Raw genomic sequence first — 19,411 nt, forward strand, 5'->3', positions numbered from 1 at the left:
GAGGGATATTGAGGAGGGGTAGGGGGATAGTGAGGAGGGGCAGGGGGATAGTGAGGAGGGGTAGGGGGATAGTGAGGAGGGGTAGGGGGATAGTGAGGAGGGGCAGGGGGATAGTGAGGAGGTGGGGACTGGGGGAGGTATGCTCGCTGCTGGTCGGCAGCACTTTGCTGGAGTCGGTGCTGAGTGTGAGCTGCTGATGCTGAGCGCTGAGTGAGTGAGTGAGTGGCCAGGAGCTTTAGAGGCAGGATTTGCTGAATGTGTTGCAGCTGGATGTAGTTCCTGCAGGGCCAGGGAACAGGGGGCCGGAGCCTCTCTGATGCTGTGCTCTGTCCTGCTTTAAACCGATGGATGCCGGTGGACCGTGTGCGCGGCGATGAGACCGGGAGGGGAAGAGCCAGAGCCAAGGCTGCGATTTGTGTGAGAGAGAGAGAGAAAATAACATTGTAACCCGGAATAAAGAGCCCGAGGCTGGAAAGGGGGGGATCCGGTTTCCGAATGGGCATTGGCTTTGGAGAGCTGCTGCGCTCGGAGTAGAGTGTGGTTTGCAGTAAAAATAAATCAGAGAATCATTTCGCTGCTCGGGATTAGATGGGGACAGTTCATTGCAAAGGTTCATGCAACATTTGGAGTGAGAAGATGTCTCTCAACTGTCCTTTGAACAGCATTGCTGTGAGAAATGGCTTTCTGCTCCAGCCCCACAGTCCATTCCTATAAAGTCTCCCAGCGGCTGCTCTTTGGCTTCACCCTGTCTCTCTCCCTCACCTATGTCTGCTACTCATTGCTGAGTTGTTACACCTCTCTGCAGTTCCCGGTGCACGACAGCAGCCCGCTGTCCCAGGGCACTGAGCACAAGCCGGGCAGCGTGAGCGAGCCCCCCGGGACCAGGCTCTGGCTCGGTGTGACTAACCCCCGGGGCCAAGCGGTCAGCAGCGAGAGCCCGGCCGAAGTGACCACTGCCCACAGCCTGCTGCACAGGGAAGGCCAGGAATCCAGTACCACGGCCGAGGAGCTGAGCCCGAGGAACAGCACGCCGGACTTCGGGCTCCAGCGGCTACCTCAGGCCATCATCATCGGGGTGAAGAAGGGAGGTACCCGGGCGCTGCTGGAGGCGATCCGGGTCCACCCGGACGTCAGGGCAGTCGGAGTGGAGCCGCACTTTTTCGACAGGCATTACGACAGGGGTCTGGAATGGTACAGGTAAGCCCCAAAATCCCGGAGTCCTTCCGCCCAGCCCTTCAACACCTCCTGGCTCTGCCCTGTTGACTTCAAATCAAGGCTGAAGCTTCATTTAAACGCACCCAGACTGCATCTCACACACATTCTGGTGGCAGATTCACCAACCTCGGTTGCGCTTTGCATCCTGTGAGTACCAGGCTTTTTTCCTGACCACCCCCTCTCCCCCGGCTCAGAGCAATAGTCCCCTGAAACGTGGAGTTCTCCCTTCGCTTCTTGCAACAGCGGTGAGAGACAGTCCCATCCAGTTAATGGAAATTGTCACCCTTTACTTTGAAGACCCGAGTGAATGTGGCAGTCAGCGCTCACTGTTCGACTGAGATGTGTTCAGAGTGGGAGTAATCTGAGAGGCACAGGGCTCTGCTGTAATTTCCCTGTTCCTAGATAGCGGCGTGTCCCTCTAACTGACAGGAGAACGTGTTAGGAACATGCTTCCGTTCTTAACTTACTGATACCCTTTCTAGCACTGACCGTGTTCGTTCACTGCTCTCCACAGTCCCATAAGGTCGATGCAAATAGGTGGCACTGACAAAAGAGACGGACTCTTTAAAAAAAAAGCCGTGTATAATGCTAATGCTATAAGGTGCTAATTGCGAGGGGCAATGGAAGCTAGGTAGTCACATTTTTGCGTTTTCCCCATTCATCTGTGCCTGGTTCCTAAGTGGGAAGTAAGGGCGAAAGTTAGAAGCACTGAGATCAAAAGGCAAACGGAAAGGTGGCCAGAGGAGATGCGTCTTATTTGCGAGAAGGTAGCATCAGTCTTTGTATCCGAACGAAATGGCCGTGAATTTTCAAATCCACATTTCCCCCCGTTTCCCTTCCAAGTACATTATGTAAAGATACGGTGGAGAGATAGGAGTCGGTTTGTTTTCCCTGCTGGAGAAGTGGGGGCTGACGCGGGAAACAACACGTTTGATGTTTGTGTGCTTGTTAATAATATATTCACTGCAGATATCATGTATAGCAAGACTAATGAAGTCGCGTTTGTTCTCCTTCGGACAGCTCAGGTTCCATAATGGAAGATTTGACAGAAGTGTCTACAATTAGGAAGGGTTTACAGTGACGGAAGGAGCAGTAACTAGGGGACACAGCTTTCAAATAATTGGTAAAGGAACCAGTGGGAAAATTTGAACCTGGATTTTTGTAAGGCAGCATATAGTTTTGAGCTCATTCGAAAGGGTAGAAGCAAATGCAGTGGTAACTCTCAAAACGAAATCAAATAAATATTTGAAGGTAAGATTTGCTGGGCTCTATAAAAAGGACAGGGTAGTGGGACAATATTTGCATTGGGGCAATAAACGTCATTCTGCACTAAATGGTTTGCTGACCACCTTTAAGATCCTGTCTGCACTCCCACTGTGCCTGTTTTAGCTACAAAATACTGGCTATACCCTGACAAATGAGGAAATGCTGTGTTTCCAGGCTTCTGCCCTAGTGCAGGATTTACCCTATCAAGCCCTGTAAATACTGGAATAACGTTATAACAAGCATCCACTTGAAGACCTCACATTGCGCTCCCAGCTTCCATCCTGAGTCTCTCCAAACCCTATTCCTGTGACCAGCCTCAAAGCAAGAGACTCATCTTGGATTAGCTCCAGCTGTCTGTGCTCCAACACATGACTTACTGCAGTCAGAAAGAACGAGATAAATAGAGCAAAGCGCTAAAGGGAGAGAAAGGGAAAAGGGATGATGCTCTACCTGAGGTTGGAGAAAGAGAAAGACAGACAGACTGTCAAATTATCATCCTATTTTCAATTAGTTTAGTTGCCATACTTCCCCCAGCACTGTAACCTCATTCAGCCCTACAACTGTCCTAGCTCTTAGCATTGCCCCAAACCTGGCTCCTGCCCACCCTGCATGTCGTTCACCCAGCCATTGGATGTTGTGCCTTCAGCTGCTGAGGTTGAAGTTCTGGACATCCAGCCACATCCCCCCCCCCCTCCACCTCCCCCCCCCCCCCACACACACACACACAACCCTCACCCACAATAAATAAATCTTCCTGATTCCTTCTGCTACTTTAAGGTGATGTTTGAAACCTGTTGACCAAGGTTTTAATCGCTTGTCCTGATTGTTTTTTGCGTTGTTTAGCATCAGGTTTTGTCTCATAAACATCTCAGGATAATTTACCACATTATCGGCGCTACGTAAATGCAATTGTGATGGTTCCAAATGCTGAGTTACTCTTGCTGACTCTTTGAGTAGACAGTTTATGTCTTCCTGACATTTCAACAGTGTCCTAATCAACATGTCCAGAAAAACAAGACACCATCAGGAACACAAGCCCCACCTTCTGGTTTGAGGTAGATCATCGTGAACAGAGCCAAGATTATTGGCTAGGAAGTGTTTTGGGTATCCTAAGGATATGAAAGTGCTATGTTTTTCTCTCATTCGTTTTGTTATTGGGAACTCCAGAGGAAACAGTAACACAAAAGTATCACAGGATTTAGACATGTTAAAAAAAATGCAGCTTGTTGTCATGACAACTTGGGCCTGTTTGCCCGGTCATTGCAAGCTATGGTTCAAGTGAAGCACTATCACAAAAATGAAACTTTCTAGAAATAACTCACCGCTTATTCTGCCTGTCACGCTTCTTTCACATGTTTGTTGTGGTTGATATCGGTAAGTGTAGATTTTGGACGGCTGAGAAAAATGGAAAATATTTGTTCTTGACTAACACAGTGAGGTGATGCTGAAAAGGCATGTGAGGAGAAGGTAAGCTGCTGTGTCTTTCTCTTCCCATTTCCTATCTAGACCCAGGAGTTTGTTCAGACCACAGTACCCCATTTCCTTCACCAAGGCACTACCTTGGCCAATCAAGGTGAACTCGCCAACCAATCAGCACCCATTTCTTCTGTAGTATAAATTATTTTGAAATTAGACATTCTTACATTTGTCCTGATGTGTAAGACCCAAAGATTGGGTAAAATCTCCACCTAGCACCACCATTCTGCTAACCCTTTCCCCACACCTCTTTATCTGCAGCTCCCCCTACCCCCACATCCAGTCCTGAAGAAGGGTAATAGCTGAAACGTTGACTCCTTTCCTCCAGATGCTGTCTGGTTTGCTGTGTTCTTCCAGCCTCCTGTTTGTCTACCTGGATAAAATGTCTCCTTGTTCAGATATTTATATTCCAATATTTGTTTCTCCCAGTAGAGTTAATTAAACAACGTGAAGAGAAATTGCTTAACCAAATCCTGCAAGTCTCAAAAGAAATAGAGGACTAATTTTATTGTAGCTTAAAAACATTACGTCAAGAATCAAACTCTAATAGAGCAGGATACTGCCAAGGTGAAGATCAAAGTCCTTTGTTTAAACACCTAGACTAAATCTCCTTAGCGTGAATAGTTTCAGAATCTCAAGTTTCTCTGCAAGGCTATAATTGCCCATTCCTGGTATCATCATATGCACTGTATGTTGCACACTTTCTAAGGCTTCACATTTCCTGTAGTCATACAGCACCAAATGTCAGGTACCACTCTGCTGAAAATTGTATGTACAAACAAAAATACAAAACTGATTTAATGTGATAGGTTACAACATATCACAGGAGCCACAGATTGTTCAGGCTGACACTATATCTTCTTCTTTCTGCTATCCTGCTTCCCTGTCTTTCTCATTTTCATTTTCCTCATTCTCTTTACAGCCAGCATTAGAGATGGGATTTGTGTGTGTTATTTTATCCTGCAGCTATGGGGCTTTCCCTAAATGTACAAAGATGTAAAAGCACTTCATTACTGCTGCATGCACAATGGTTTAAAAAGAGGAATGCCATTATTATTATGATTGCTGGGATAGCTACACTGCTGTAGTCTGGCACTATTCTTGGGAGAGAATGTGAAGAATTGTCAGCCTGGTCCATGTAGCAGAGGGCAAAGGTGCGGAGGCAGGAGAAATGTTTGATTCTGTCATCCCAAGCTTTAGATTTGAAAGCTGTTAGAAACCAGGGATGACTAGGGAGGGAAAGAATGCCACAGCTTGTAGATCTGACAACATAATGCATTAGAGTGAGAGTTTACAGGATACCTGAAGCTGAGGTAGAACAAGAGAGAGAGGTCTAGAGGAATAAGAACAGGACATGCTGGAACTACGCCTCTGTGGAGGGAGAAACAAAATCACATTTCAAGGTTGTGATTTTAACTCTATTTCTCTGTCCACAGAAGCTGCCAGGACATTTCCAGCATTTTCGGTTTCTGTTCTGAATTTTCAGAGTCTGAGTCCTGTGCTTATGTGTAAGTTCCAGAAGAAAACTGACCACAAGAGTATTGATGAACAAAGAAAGACGAGGAAGGTTGCTGAGAATGTCATGTTGCAACTTGGGCATGAGAGCCGATGGCCTATTGGGTAACAAGCTGCTCTTCTGTTTCTGTTCTAATATTATATTCCTGTTCCTGCGTGTTTTATTGAATTCAACTCAAAATGCACAGAGCTTTGAGGAATCACCTTACATTCACTTAACTAAAGGTGGCATTCATGCATTGCAGAGCTTGCTGCCTCTATGCACTTCCTATTACGTGCTTCACTCCCCATACTCAATAGTCACACAGTAATCCAGCAGCTGTTAGTCATTTGAATTCAAGAGATCAGACTACAGTGAATCACTGCTAATGTACATATACTCATGGGGTAAACTCACTCCAATATCCTGGGTCACAAGTAAAGGGACTGGAGATCGAATCACATTAATTTTTGACCCAGGCCCATTTTGAACCTGGCTCCATGCTTGGGTACATGTGATTGGTGATTCTGCGGTTACAGATTTAAATGTCAAATATTTGTTGAATAATAATCAAGACTTATAAACTGGCTCCTTGGAGTGAGGATTTTATGTACCTTTCACTTTCTTGTATATCATTTTAAAATTTTACGGGTTTTATCTTGACTGAAGTTAATCCGGCTCCAATACACCATCACTTAGCAAATACTCTGCCCAGTGCCATGTTATTTACCGTCTTCATCTCTACAATGATAATCCAGCTGTCATCACACAGTTGCTCAGTAACTTCACCCTATCCTAAGCACCTTATGCTAATGACTATCATTCCTGATATTTAATAAGCGTTCCTTGCTCGGTACTCATTATGTCGTGGGAAGAGATTCCTGTTTGCTGTTACTTGGTAAATAAGGCACACATAAGCCTGAGAACTGTAAAGTTTGTTTTTGTACTTGCATAGAAATATAATTTTTAATATGAGCTCATGTGAGAGCATGAGGATCCCACTGTAGAGCCTGACTGCTGTCAAATTATGCTGTTGTCCATTCTAAGTTGCTGTCTCCCTAGTGTACTGTAGTCATTTCCCCTATTGTATGAACACACTTTAACATTCTTGCTAATTGACCATCTCCAGCTGTTGATAGTGAGATTGTTGAATGCTGGCCTTTCGGCTCAAGCCCAAGTTAGTGCAAACAAATGAAAGTCTCCTCCATCTGCTTGCACTGAGGACTTACAGTCTAATGAATTTGTGTTATGTTCACCCCAGTTCTAAATATACTGCCAACTGGCACTAAATTGTCACTTTCAATCAAGAGAAACTGCAAGATGACTGGTGTGGGAAATGGAGAATGTGACTCTTCGTGGGTTATTGTCAGCACCTCCTGCTGGTGAGAAGCAAGTGCGACATGACCAATCAATCTGAACATTAAAATATATCTGCAGCGCTCTCAGATCAAATGTGTATCATTCTCCTGCTCCCTTCCCCCTTGTTCAATGCCAGATTCAAAGAAAAATATAACACATATAGCGGAGATAGATAATGGTGTGAAAAATCACTGAAACCTCACATAGCATAACACTCAAAGCCTGATTAAACATTTGCTTCATGCCAGATAGCACCAACTGGTACAGCCAAAGCTTTTGGCACCTTGAAGCCTTCAACCTGTTCTAATTTAAGTCAATTAAGCAGCAGGCTTGGCAATGTGTTTAACTCGTGACAGGCCAAAATGGAAGCAGTTTCCTACAGTCACATAATAAATACTTTTTTAGAACTCAACAGGGGGAGAATCGCAGGCTTAGGACTGGTACTCCTCTTATTTCAAGTTCTCAGAATTAGCATCAAAGGATACATGCAGAACTGGCTAAAGGCAGAATAAAACTTTCTCAACACTGTCTCATCAATAATTCTCAGTGCAGGTACAGAATTTGTTAGATAAATAGTAATCCTCCTTCAATACTGTCCAGTCAAATCCTCCCAGGGGAGATACAGCACAGGTTAGATACAGAATAAAGATCCTTCTTCAATATACCATTAAACATTAACACATTAATCAATCAATCTATATATATGGTTAACTAGACAGGTCAGGTGGTGTGTCCAAACTGTAGCGAATGGGTGTTTCTGGAGACCACAGCAATTTGAGACAGTTACATTCGCAATGAAGTTCTAGACACTGAGGAACTTCATCTCAATGCTGTTGAGTTAGAGTCTGAACTGCAGGTATTTAGAAATTCAAGGAAGGAGAGACTTATACAGAGAAGTTATTCTGTGAAACAGGCACACTCCTTCAGTTAAGTCAAACATTAGCATTGGTCATTGATAAAGGACAAGGGAATGTGGGTGTTAGTCAGGGTGGTTATAACACTGCATCCTCCTCCAGAAACAGTATAATTATAGAACCAGGCCACTTAGTTTAATCTCAGCGGTGGGAAAGTTCTTGGGGAAAAAATTCAGGAAAAAAAGTAACAATTATTGAGAAAAATGTGGGTTAATTAATCAAAGCTAGCTTGGATTAGTTAAGGATAAGTCATATTTAACTAACTTGCAATTGAGCTTGTGTTTTGTGAGAAACAGATTGTTGGTGAAAGTAATGTGATTGATTGGACATATGTGGACTTCCATAAGGCATCCATTAAAGTGCCATCTATTCAGCTTGTAAGCAAAGTTAGGAAGCTATGAATCGGCTGTGTATTGGTGTACAGAGTAATGGTGTATGGTTGTTTTATTGGACTGGAATAAGGTATGTAGTGGGGTTGTCCACTCAATATATATTCATGACCTAGATGTGAATGCACAAGTCACGATTTCAAAATGTGTAGATGACACAAACCATGGAAGTATTGGGACTGAAAACAAAAAAATGCTGGAAATCGCAGGAGGTCAGCCAGCATCTATGGAGAGAGAGCAAGCTAGTGTTGAGTATAGAGGACTCTTCATCAGAGTATTGGGAATTGTGAGGAGGTGATTCATAAACTTCAAGAGGACAGAGAAAGATTGCTGGAAAAGTGGCAGATGAAGTTTAGTGCTGAGATGTGTGAAGTGATTCATTTCATAGGAAGATTTAAAAGCATAGAAACGAAGGGTATGAGACAAGAGTGGACCATTTGGTTGGTTTTTAGTTGTGGGCTCAACTCCACTTTCTTGTCCCAATCTTGCAAACTCACACATACAATAACTCCTGACTCCCTTGTCAATCAAAAACCTCTGTTACTTTACTTTGAATAAGTTCAACAATCCAGCTTCCATTGTTTGCTGGGAAAGAGAATTCCACATACTGATGACCCTCTGAGAGAAAAATCTTCTCTTCATCCCCATGTTAAAGTGGAGTCTACTTATTTTTATTATCAAAGTGACCGAATTTTAATTTCATGACATTAAATGCCATCTGCCAGTTTTTTGTCCATTTACTTAACAGATCTATATCCCTTTGAAGACCCTCTATGTCCTCTTGAGAACTTACTTACCTATCCATTTAGGTGTTGTCAGTAAATTTAGTGATTATATATTCAGTCACTTCATCTAAGTCACTGATGTAATTTGTCAATAGTTGAAGCCCCAGTATGGATTCCTGTCTCACTCTACTGGTTACAGCTTATCCACCAAAACGAAAACATTAATCCCTACTCTCTGCCTCCTGTTAGCTAACCGATTCTTTATCCACGCTGAAACATTATCTCTATACTCTTTGCCCTTATCTTGCACAGCCATCTTCGGCTGCAAATTGACCCAGGTATATATGTGTACAAAGCAAGGGAGGTGATCAAACAGGTTACGAGAGTGGTTTGTAAAGTGGTATCTTGGACTATAAATAGGAGAATAGAGTAGAAGGAAAGGAACTTATGTTAAGCCTATTTAAAACATTTGTTTGGACTCAACTCAAGTTCTGGACACCATACTTTGGGAAGGCAATAGAGAGGTTCAAAAAAGATTCACAAGAATAGTTTAAAGGATGAGGAACTTCAATTATGTACACAGAGTGGAGAAGCTGGGGCTATCCACTTTGGAGAAGATTAGGATAAAGTCTTCAGCAGAGTAGATAGGGCTAAATGTTCCGGCTGGTACATGAATTGAGAATGAGAGGGCACTGACTTAAAATGATTAGCTAAAGAAACAAAGATAACATTATAAAATACGCCTCATATACTGTGAGTGATTAGGATTAGAACTGGTTGAGAATGCAGATTAAAACAATTTTTAAGAGAAAATTGGATAATTATCTGGAGAACTATATTGTAGGGGAAAAGGCAGGTCTGTGGGACTAGATGAGTTGCTTTGGGCGAGTGCCAGCACAGAAAAGATGGTCTGAAATTCTAGGAATGAGATTCAGGATGTACAGATGGAGAAGTCTTTCTCTCAGTTTGATTCACAGAATGAGGTACTTGCTACATGTGTAGATAATAACAAGGACTGCAAGATGAATGGGGAAATTGACCATAGTATATAGTACTGGAGCCTATCAAGTGGGAGGAATGAAATGTTGTGTGGTACTGAAAGGGCACAGTAAAGTCAGGAGAATAGATATTACCTCTGTATCCACAGCCAGGAGTTCTGAAAGTTGTGTTGTCTGCCTGCTGCTGGGGTTAATGGCATGTCCTTGAGTGCAGAGAGAAACTTGGATTGGATTGGTGGACCAGTCCACAAAAGAACGGACAAAATAGTCAGAATGAAGAATGATGTTTTGCTGAGAGCTTCCGGATTCACAATCCAAATTAAAAGCAGGACCTGAAAAATAATAATCTCTGGACTACTGCCCCTGAGCCACATGTCAGTTGGTAAAGGGATAAACAGGTTAGAATGTTAGATGCAGAGCTGATGGGATGGAAGTGATATGGGAGACAGGGTTTCCCGTCATGATCTGTGACACCTTATACTGAGGAAAGAGGGATTAGCCTGTTTGTATGGATTAACACGGGCTGGTACTGGTGTTGTGGTCAATTGAATAACCAGTGCAGTATATAACGTTTTAAACTATTTTGGAGGAACTGAGGGATTTGGAAGGATTCAGGAAAGGGTATATTTAAAAGCACTACAGGAAATGTCAAGGCTATAAAGGAAAGCAATATGAGAATAATCACTATGGGTCAAAATGGACAGTGCAAGCAACAGAAGTACATTGGGTTTTCATGACTAAAGTCATGGAAATTTTTATAAAAATACATCAAAGCCAAATGTTCTGGATTTGCACAAAGCATTCAAAATAAATTAGATTAATTAAAGCATAGATAGAAATTAATGTGTTTAATTCAACACTTGACTCCATTGTCCTTGCAACCGACTGTTTATTCTCCCAGTACTTGGACCTCAGCTACTTACAATTTATACTAATGACTTAGTTGAAGGTAGCAATTCCAAATGTGCAGATGGTACAAAGGTGTGTGAGAAAGTAAGTGGTGAGGAGAATGTAAAACGTTTCTTGGAGGGATTTAGACAGGTAGGTAGGTTAGACGAGCAAGTATATAGCATATGGACTACAATGTTGTAATGAGTGAAGTTAGCATTAAAATAGAATAATATTTGCCCACTGAGCTGGCTTGTTTTCGTTCAGACATTTCATCACTATGCTAGATAACATCATCAGTGAGGCCTCCGATGAAGCGATGTCATTCTACTCCACTTGGAATTTATACTGTCTGGCCCTTTATAGTGAGTTGTATCATTTCCAGTTTTGTTCTGTACTTGAGCTAGCAGCAAAACAACACGACAAACTTTCCTTAATATCAGTACACTCGGACAATGAAGGCCATCAGTTTAACTGGGGCAAGGTAACCATAGTAGCCCAAGCCAAACATAGACACGCACGGGAATTCCTAGAGGCATGGTTCTCCACCCGTAATGCAATGAACAAACATACAGAATTGGACCCCATATACAAACCCATACAGAACAAAATCGGAAATGACACTTACTCACCATAATGGACCGGACAGTATAAATCCCAGCGGAGTAGAACAACATCGCTTCATCAGAGGCTTCACTGATGATGTCACCTAGCATGGTGACAAAACGTCTGAACGAGAACAAGCCAGCTCGGTGAGCAAGTCAACAACCTTACCCACAACCCGAGCTGGAGATCTTTGCTAGAACTTTACAGAATAATATTTTTTGGATGGTGAGAGATTTGGAAATATTTGTATTCGGAGGAATAACCTAAATGTCCTTGTGCATGAATCATAGGAAGTTAATATGCAGATACAGGAAACAATTTGGTAGGCAAATAGAATATTAGCTTCTGTTACAAAGGGTTTGGAATATAAAGGTGAAGAAATCTTACTACAGTTATACATGATAATCCCACATCTGTCTGCAGTTTTGTTATCTTATACAATAAACACAGAAGTCACAGGACACCAGGTTTTGGTCCAACAGGTTTGTTTGAAATCACAAGCTTTCGGAGCACTGTTGCATCATCAGGTGAAGTGACACTTCAACAGCCAGTAAACAGGAGAGACCTGCTTGTACCTGCTAGTATCTGGACTAAATTGTAGCAGGATCTGATGGGGGACAGGATACGGTTTAAACCACTGCACCACCCACACACCTAACTTCACCTGACGAAGCAGCAGTGCTCCGAAAGCTTGTGATTTCAAAAAAATCTGTTGGACTATAACCTGGTGTGATGTGACTCCTGACTTTGTCCACCCCCGTCCAACACCAGCACCTCCACATCATATACAATAAACGACACATTTGGTCTAGAAGGAGTGTATCAAAGATCCGTTTGAATAGAGGAATATCCTAGGAGGAGAGTTTGAATAGACTAGGCCTGCATTTCATGACATTTAGAAAATTCAAAGATGATATAATTGAAACATACACCATTCTTAAAGGGCTTAGGGTAGATGATATGATTTTTTTTCCATTAGAAAATAATGAACACTGGGATGCAGCCTGAGAGTCAGGGGATAGGCAATTAGGACCGTGATGAGGAGAAACACCTTAGTTCAAAGGATTGTGAATCTATGGGATTCTCCACGTCACCAAGCTATGGATCTTCTGTCATTGAGACCATTCAAGACGGAGACCAACCAGTATATGGGTGTGCAGGAATCAATTAAGGGATAAGGGGGTAATTTGAGAAGGTGAGCAATGATCTTGTTGAATGGCAGAGCAGGATTGAAGGGCCTGATTGTCTATATTGCAGCTATGATTTCACATCTTATATGTTCTTATGTTTAATCCCAGAGTAGGTATGCCATTGGATAGAGACAGAATGAAGCTCTCTATACTGTGCTGATCTTAGAAAGGTCCCCTTTATTGTATCAGTATGACATTTTTCATAACATACCTCAAGAAACCCAGAACCCTCGTGAGCATGACTCAATGGCAGATTTTGCTAATGCAGTCTAACAACATACATTCATTAAATTCATCCATTAGTACCAATTAGTGCTAAAGTCAGGAAAATTTTATCCATGGGTCAATGCCATGTTGGAATTTTAAACAGGTTGCCCCAAATCCATTTCTGATGTCACTCCAACAGCCAGTAAACAGGAGAGACCTGCTTATACCCACTGTGTCTGGACTGAATTGTAGCAGGAGCTGGGGGGGACAGGACACGGTTTAAACAACGGCACCACCCACACACCTAAACACTCATTTACAGTCACAGCAGGACACAAATTGCAATAAATTGGCACAATAGATTTCGTGTAGACTTTACTTTGGAATCACAAAGACATTTCACCATCATCACAAATTAGCAACTAATTGTTTTTCATAAATCTGTGTGGGTGTTTGTGAAAATTGTTCTTGCATGACTGTCTAAAATTAGTTAAGTCATATTAAGAAAAGCTTTTATAAAAACCACCCAAACTCCTTAATTAAATTCTAGTCTGTAAGTCATTCCCAGCTATTTGTTAATGTATATAGAGAAACTCTGTGTCCTCAGATACCAGTCCGTAATTCACTCCCAGGTAATTCAAACAATGCTATATTCCCTCAGTAATGTACTAAATTGTTATTCTGGTTTATGTGCTTAAGTCTATGGAGTTGAACTTGAACCCACTACTTTGTATGTGTTATTTAAATCATGTTAGCTTTAAGTGGCATATTATTTCAATGGAGAGAGATTGCAGAACTCTATGATAGAGAAGGGTTTTGGTGTCCTGATGGTGAATCACCAGAAGCATAAATGCACAAGTGATTTGGAAGGCAAATGGAACATCGGAGTTTATTGCAAAGGAAAGGTAATATAAAATTAGGCTAGTTTTACTATAGTATATGGCATTGGTGATGCTTGTGATATTTGACTTATAAAATGGAAGCCAGTAAATCTGTGAAAACAGTAACATTTAGGGAATAGAGAGCTCCAAGGAGTTGTAACATTTGACTGTTTCAACGTTTTAGTACATTCAACACTGCTTAGCGATAAGGGCAATGGCTTGTTGCAAGGTTTTCAAATAGGTCACGTGGCTTGGTTCAAGGATTACTGTACAGTCACTTTAGTCAGTTGGACAGAGGTAGTCAGGGATGATATTTCCTACCTTAGGGCTGCATGTCAATTAGGTACTTAGGGAGAAGAGTCTCCATCCCTGCTTTGGCTGACTATTATGATGCCAGAAAAGTCCAGGGAGCTAGGAGGTGTAGTTAAGTGTTGGAGTTAGGCTCAGGAAAAGGTCTGGGAGCTGTAAGGACTTGGAAGAAGCTTTGTGCCATTAATTCTGTGTAGCTGAGAGTAAAGGTAAAGGAGGCCCACAAGCAATATTTGCTTTGTGCGGCTGAGTAAGAATAGAGCTCAGAGAAATGAAGGGACAGTACCAGCTGGGTGAAACTAGCCATCTGTGAAAAGATGAACTTGTACCTATGAGTAGCTTCTGTGAGTGGTAGTGATTCTCTTGGTCAGTGTAAAGCCAAGCCATGCTCAGTCACAGTCATGCAAATTAATTCAGAATGTGGCTGCTGACTCTTAGAAAATGCACAGATTGGTTCATTAGCTGGGGACACAATGAGGCTTGAAAAAAATAAAGCTATTTACTGGTTTATCTCAGTTATGTAAATAAATGAAACGTTGTCAAATTGAAACATGCCCAAGAAATTTTTTCATTTTCTGAAGAAGGATCCCGACCTGAAACGTCAGCTTTCTCGCTCCTCTGAGGCTGCCTGGCCCGCTGTGTTCCTCCAGCTCCACACTGTGTTATCCTAGAAAATCTGTTAGTTTTTACCCTTCATATGAACAAATATGCTCAATTATTGACTGTTCTCATGTTTTCTCACAGCATTTTCCTTCCTTAACCTACCTAATGTAATCTAGAATACTGACTATTTTACCTCAATTACTAATGCTGTGAATGACAAAAAGATCTCCTTAAGTTAACAATAGCCCTCATGTATGCAAACACCCCAATGCAATGCAGTAAGGCCTAGACTCTGTATCAGCCACTTGTAAAAGTGTTGGAGAAATTTCACCAGCAAATCCTTTGCCACATTCTCTGGATTCAGTGGGAAGGCTGTCAGACAAATACTGGTCTCCTTTTCAAAGCCAGTTCCACAGGCAGCCAGACAAAAATCCTGCAAAATCAATCACAATGGACGGGACATGGCTAAAAAGCATTTCCCGCCCTAGGTTTGCTTATCTCTCAAAAGGCTAGCATTTTCGGGAGGTCTAAAAAAGTGCTATAAAGACACACTGAAGCTTTCCTTGAAGCACAGCAGTATTGACATTAGTGACTGGGAGAAGCTTGCCACCAATCATTGAAAATCATTAAACTGCATCCTGCTTCGAGTCCAAATGCCTTTAATGATCAAATAGAGCAGCAACAAGGGAAGGAAAGAAAATGAAGGGAATCCTGCACTCCTGTTCCCCTATCGCTTGGTACATCCTGCCCATGTGCCTAATGATCACTGGGTTGAGAATTGGCTTGTTCAGTCATATGAAGATCCACAGCAGACGCCCACAATCCTGAGTCGACATCACTCTCTAATCATGGGATATCTGATGACTGTGATCTATAACCTGAAGGCACAGGATGTTTGCCCTGCTTTCTGCACTAAATCACTGTCATTTAATCTTGTATCTGTGGCACTTTGATCATTTCACCCCCAACTTTCAGAAAGAAGGATTATTTCTATGTAAGAAGAAAGTTAGCTAAATACAGCAAAGGCTGGAAATTGTAAATAAAAAGAGGAAATGCTGGAAATGCTCTACCAGCCTGGCAGTATTTGTAGAAAAAGAACAGAAGTTAACATTTCAGTTTTGTGATCTTTCACCAGGATATTGACATCACCTAATCTGCATCATTCTAATAATAAGTAATCCACTTGTTAAAGTCATTCTTTGTGCTTCCTCATACCTGATAAATCTATATGCTGCCCTTTCTTAAATGCTTAACATGCTACATGTAGCATGGAGTTCAACACTACACACAATACCACAATTGTGCCCTTGACTAAGATTTAGTATGAACTCATTCGTGTTTGGCTTTTAACTTGTATGCATCTTGTGAGGAAAAAAAACCTAAACTTGCCATAGCTTTTCTCATGGCCTTATTAACTGAAATGATGCTGCCAACATTTTCCTTACCCAGACCCCAAAATCCTGCTGTGTTACATGGCTGCTTGTGTAATGGGAGTGAGGTAATGGAGATTGACAGTATCAATGTGAGCCAATGAGAGTCAATACCTTTAGGAGATCAACTTGAGGAAAAGACACGTTTTAAAGTGAAGAGGGTGGAATGCATTTCAGAGCTGCAGTAGATACAATGCAGCAGGAGAGTTGTTAACTCCTCAGTCACAGAGACAGAGCACATTCCATGTCAGTGGTCTGCATGGGTAGTTCTGCATCTGGTTTCATTGGGAGAGCAATCCCAAGAGGAAATCTAGAGGATCCCTGATTAAACTTAAAGTTACCTATACTTCATCGCTGCCACAGCAAGCAGGCTTCGCGAGCCCTGGCTCCAGGAAGAAGAGTCAATGGCCATTAAAGCAATTTAAATTGAAGTAGCAGAGCCACGGGTGTTACAAAGCCAGCAGTACAGTGACAAAAGGTGCAGGTTAGAAGCCTAAGCATCATTGGTCAAATGGAAGGAGACGTTATGAAGACTGCAAAAAGGATAGGAGATCCTTCATTAAAGCAGCATTAAAGGCAGGAAGCATTCGTTTAAAATCCAGGGAGCAGGAATCATGGTGGGAAAAAAAAAACCACGAAAAAGATGGGAATCGTAATTTGAGCTGCAAATAATGGGACTCATCTAGAAAAAAATTAAGAAGCAGGATTAATCTCATGAAGCTGCAAAAAGTGGTAGCCATTTAGTAAAACTGTAATTAACGTCGCAATCATTTATTAAAGCTGGAAGCAGTGGAATTCATTCAGTAAAACCATTAAGGAAAAGATGAATCATTTGTTAAGGCCATGAATAGTCAGGTTCATTGAACGAAACCAAGAGAATATTAAGTCTCCTCCATTTAAGCTGCTAAAGGTGTGAATCCTTTACTTTAGCTGAGAGGAGGCAGCAACCCTCCTTTCGGCCACAAAACATGAGAAAATCCTCCAGTGTAGCAGCACAGAGTGGCAACACGAGTCTTACTACAAAATAAAAACCATTAAGCAAGGGAAATAAGTAATCATGTTGTGAAGATATGGCATCAGAAATAATTTTGCCAGGGAGAATTTCAGAAATGGGGCAAATTAAACACAGAATTGGACATCTTGGAGAAAGCATTGTTTAAGACAGAATAGCTTCTAAATTAAATACTAAATCAGAAGCTTAACAAGCAAATATAATTTTATACACAGTTGGGAGTATAGTTGATGATGTTATAGTTCACCCAATTGTAAAAGAAGCAACAGTATTTTTTTGAACAAGTACTGAAAACCTTTGACAATTACTCTAATGCCAAAACAAACAAATTTCTTGAAGAAGCAAGATTTATTTATGGAAGAGGTCAGCATCCAGGAGAATCCATAGATTTTTTTTATCAATAATCTGTATTGATTACATATGCTAGTATTAGTGGAGAAATGTGACTCTGGTGATTTGAAGTCATAATTGATAAGAGATAATATTGAATTACGATGACTCTGTCAGATTAATTACACTCAGGATTTGACAAGTCTGCAAACAGCACAGGTCAATCCTAAGAGGGGATGACAAACCTTGGAATGGGTGATTAGTAGAGTCCATTCAATTCTTAATGTTCAATATAACAAGTGCCATTTAGGGTGAACTAATCCAGTGGGTAGGACTGGCACCAGAGTCCTTGTCAGTGTTGTGGAACAAATAAAAGCCTCAGAAGTATGGACATTCTTATTTAGCCTGATCTACATGTGATTCTAGATCCACAGTAATGTGGTTGACTTTTAATTGTCTCCTGAAATAGCCTAGTCAGCTACCTATTTCTGTCAAACTGCTACAAAGCCTAAAGAAAGGAATTGAATTGGATGGAGCACTTAGCATTAACCTGGGCACCAGAAATGTCAATGGCATTACAGCCCTGTCAACTGTATAAAGTCCTCCTTACCAGCATCTGGGGGCTTGTGACAAAATTGGGAGAGCTGTCTGACAGACTAGTCAAGCAACAGCCTGATATAATCAAACTTACGGAAAAGTACTTTACATATAATGCCCTGGACAACAACATCACTGCTGGATATGTTCTGTCCCACATAACAGACCCGCCAGATGTGTATCACAGTGGTATTAAGTTGGAAAGGAGTTGCCTGCAGGTTTTTAACATTGACTCTGTACTGCATGCAGTCTCTTGGCTTCTGGTCAAACATGAGTAAGGAAACCTCATACTGATCACCACCTAACTGCAAACTCCCCCACCCCACCCACTTCAGCTGATGAATCAGTTCTCCTCCACATTGAAAATCACTCAGAGGAATCATTGCAGGTGGCAAGGGCTCAAATGTCCTCTGATGGGGTCTTTATTGTCTTTAGTAGTACCATTAATGACTGCACAGCTCTGTGGCATCTGGTGAGAAAGTCTAATTGACCTCAACCTTATCTATCTACCTTCTGCAGATGCATCCATCTACGACAGTATCGATAGGAGAGACCATCACACAATCCTTGTGGGAAACAAAGTCCCGACCTCACAATGTGTGTGCCATTCCTCACATTGTGTGGCACTGCCACTGTGCTGATTGAGATGGGTTTGGCACAGATCCATGAACTCAAGACAGGGAATTCATGAATTGCTACGGGCCATCAGCAGCAGCAAAATTGTAATTCAATACAATTTGCAACCTCATGGCTTGGCATATTCCCCACTCAACCATTTCCCATCAAGCCAGGGAATTAACCCCTGGTTCAACAAAGAATGCAGAAGGGCATGCCAGGTGCAGTAACAGACATGCATAAAAATGAGCTGTCAATCTGATGAAGCTGTGACACATGACTACTTGCATACCAAACAGCTTAAACAATGTGCAATAGACAAAATGAAATGATATCACAATAAACAGATTAGGACTAAGCTCTACAGTCCTGCCAAATCTAGTTGTTAATGGTGGTGGGCAATTAAACACCTCAATGGAGGAGGATATTCCATAAATATCCCCATCTTCAACCACAAGAGAGCCCAATATGTTAGTGCAAAAGACAAGACTGAACTTCCATCTTCGGTCAGAAGTGCTGAGTAGATGATTCACCTCTGCTTCCCTTTTGAGGTCCCCAGCATCACAGATGCCAATCTTCAGCCAATCGGATTCGGTGCAGTCAATAGGAATTGATGATGGTGGGGCACAGGGGTGGGGTAAGGTGAGAGTCTCCACTGGTTGGAGTCACACCTGACAGATAGGAAGATGTTGTGGCTGTTGGAGTTTAGTCATTTCAGCTCCAGATGTCTCTGCAGGAGTCCCTTAAAGGAGTGCCCTTGGTTCTACTACCCTCAGCTGCTTCACCAGTGACCTTCGCTCCATTATAAGGTCAGAGGTGGGGATGTCCCCTGTCAGCTGCATCATGTTTGGCACTATTCATGATTCCTCAGATAGTGAAGCAATCCATGTTCAAATGTAGCTCATT

The 19,411-nt window shown here is 42.1% G+C and overlaps 1 protein-coding gene across 1 annotated transcript in view; it reads left to right on the forward strand.

Moving 5' to 3' along the window:
* The first annotated feature begins 273 nt into the window (after nucleotides 1-273).
* LOC109916536 (heparan sulfate glucosamine 3-O-sulfotransferase 4-like) overlaps nucleotides 274-19,411 on the forward strand; it is a 164,752-nt gene continuing 145,614 nt past the window's right edge. Inside the window, exon 1 of the mRNA XM_048609616.1 lies at nucleotides 274-1,197. Within this exon, the coding sequence (XP_048465573.1) occupies nucleotides 677-1,197 (521 nt within the window). The 5' untranslated portion in view covers nucleotides 274-676. The remainder of the gene's footprint in view (nucleotides 1,198-19,411) is intronic.

Source organism: Rhincodon typus, chromosome 21 (genome assembly GCF_021869965.1).
Source record: "Rhincodon typus isolate 14 chromosome 21, sRhiTyp1.1, whole genome shotgun sequence".
NCBI lineage: Eukaryota > Metazoa > Chordata > Chondrichthyes > Orectolobiformes > Rhincodontidae > Rhincodon > Rhincodon typus.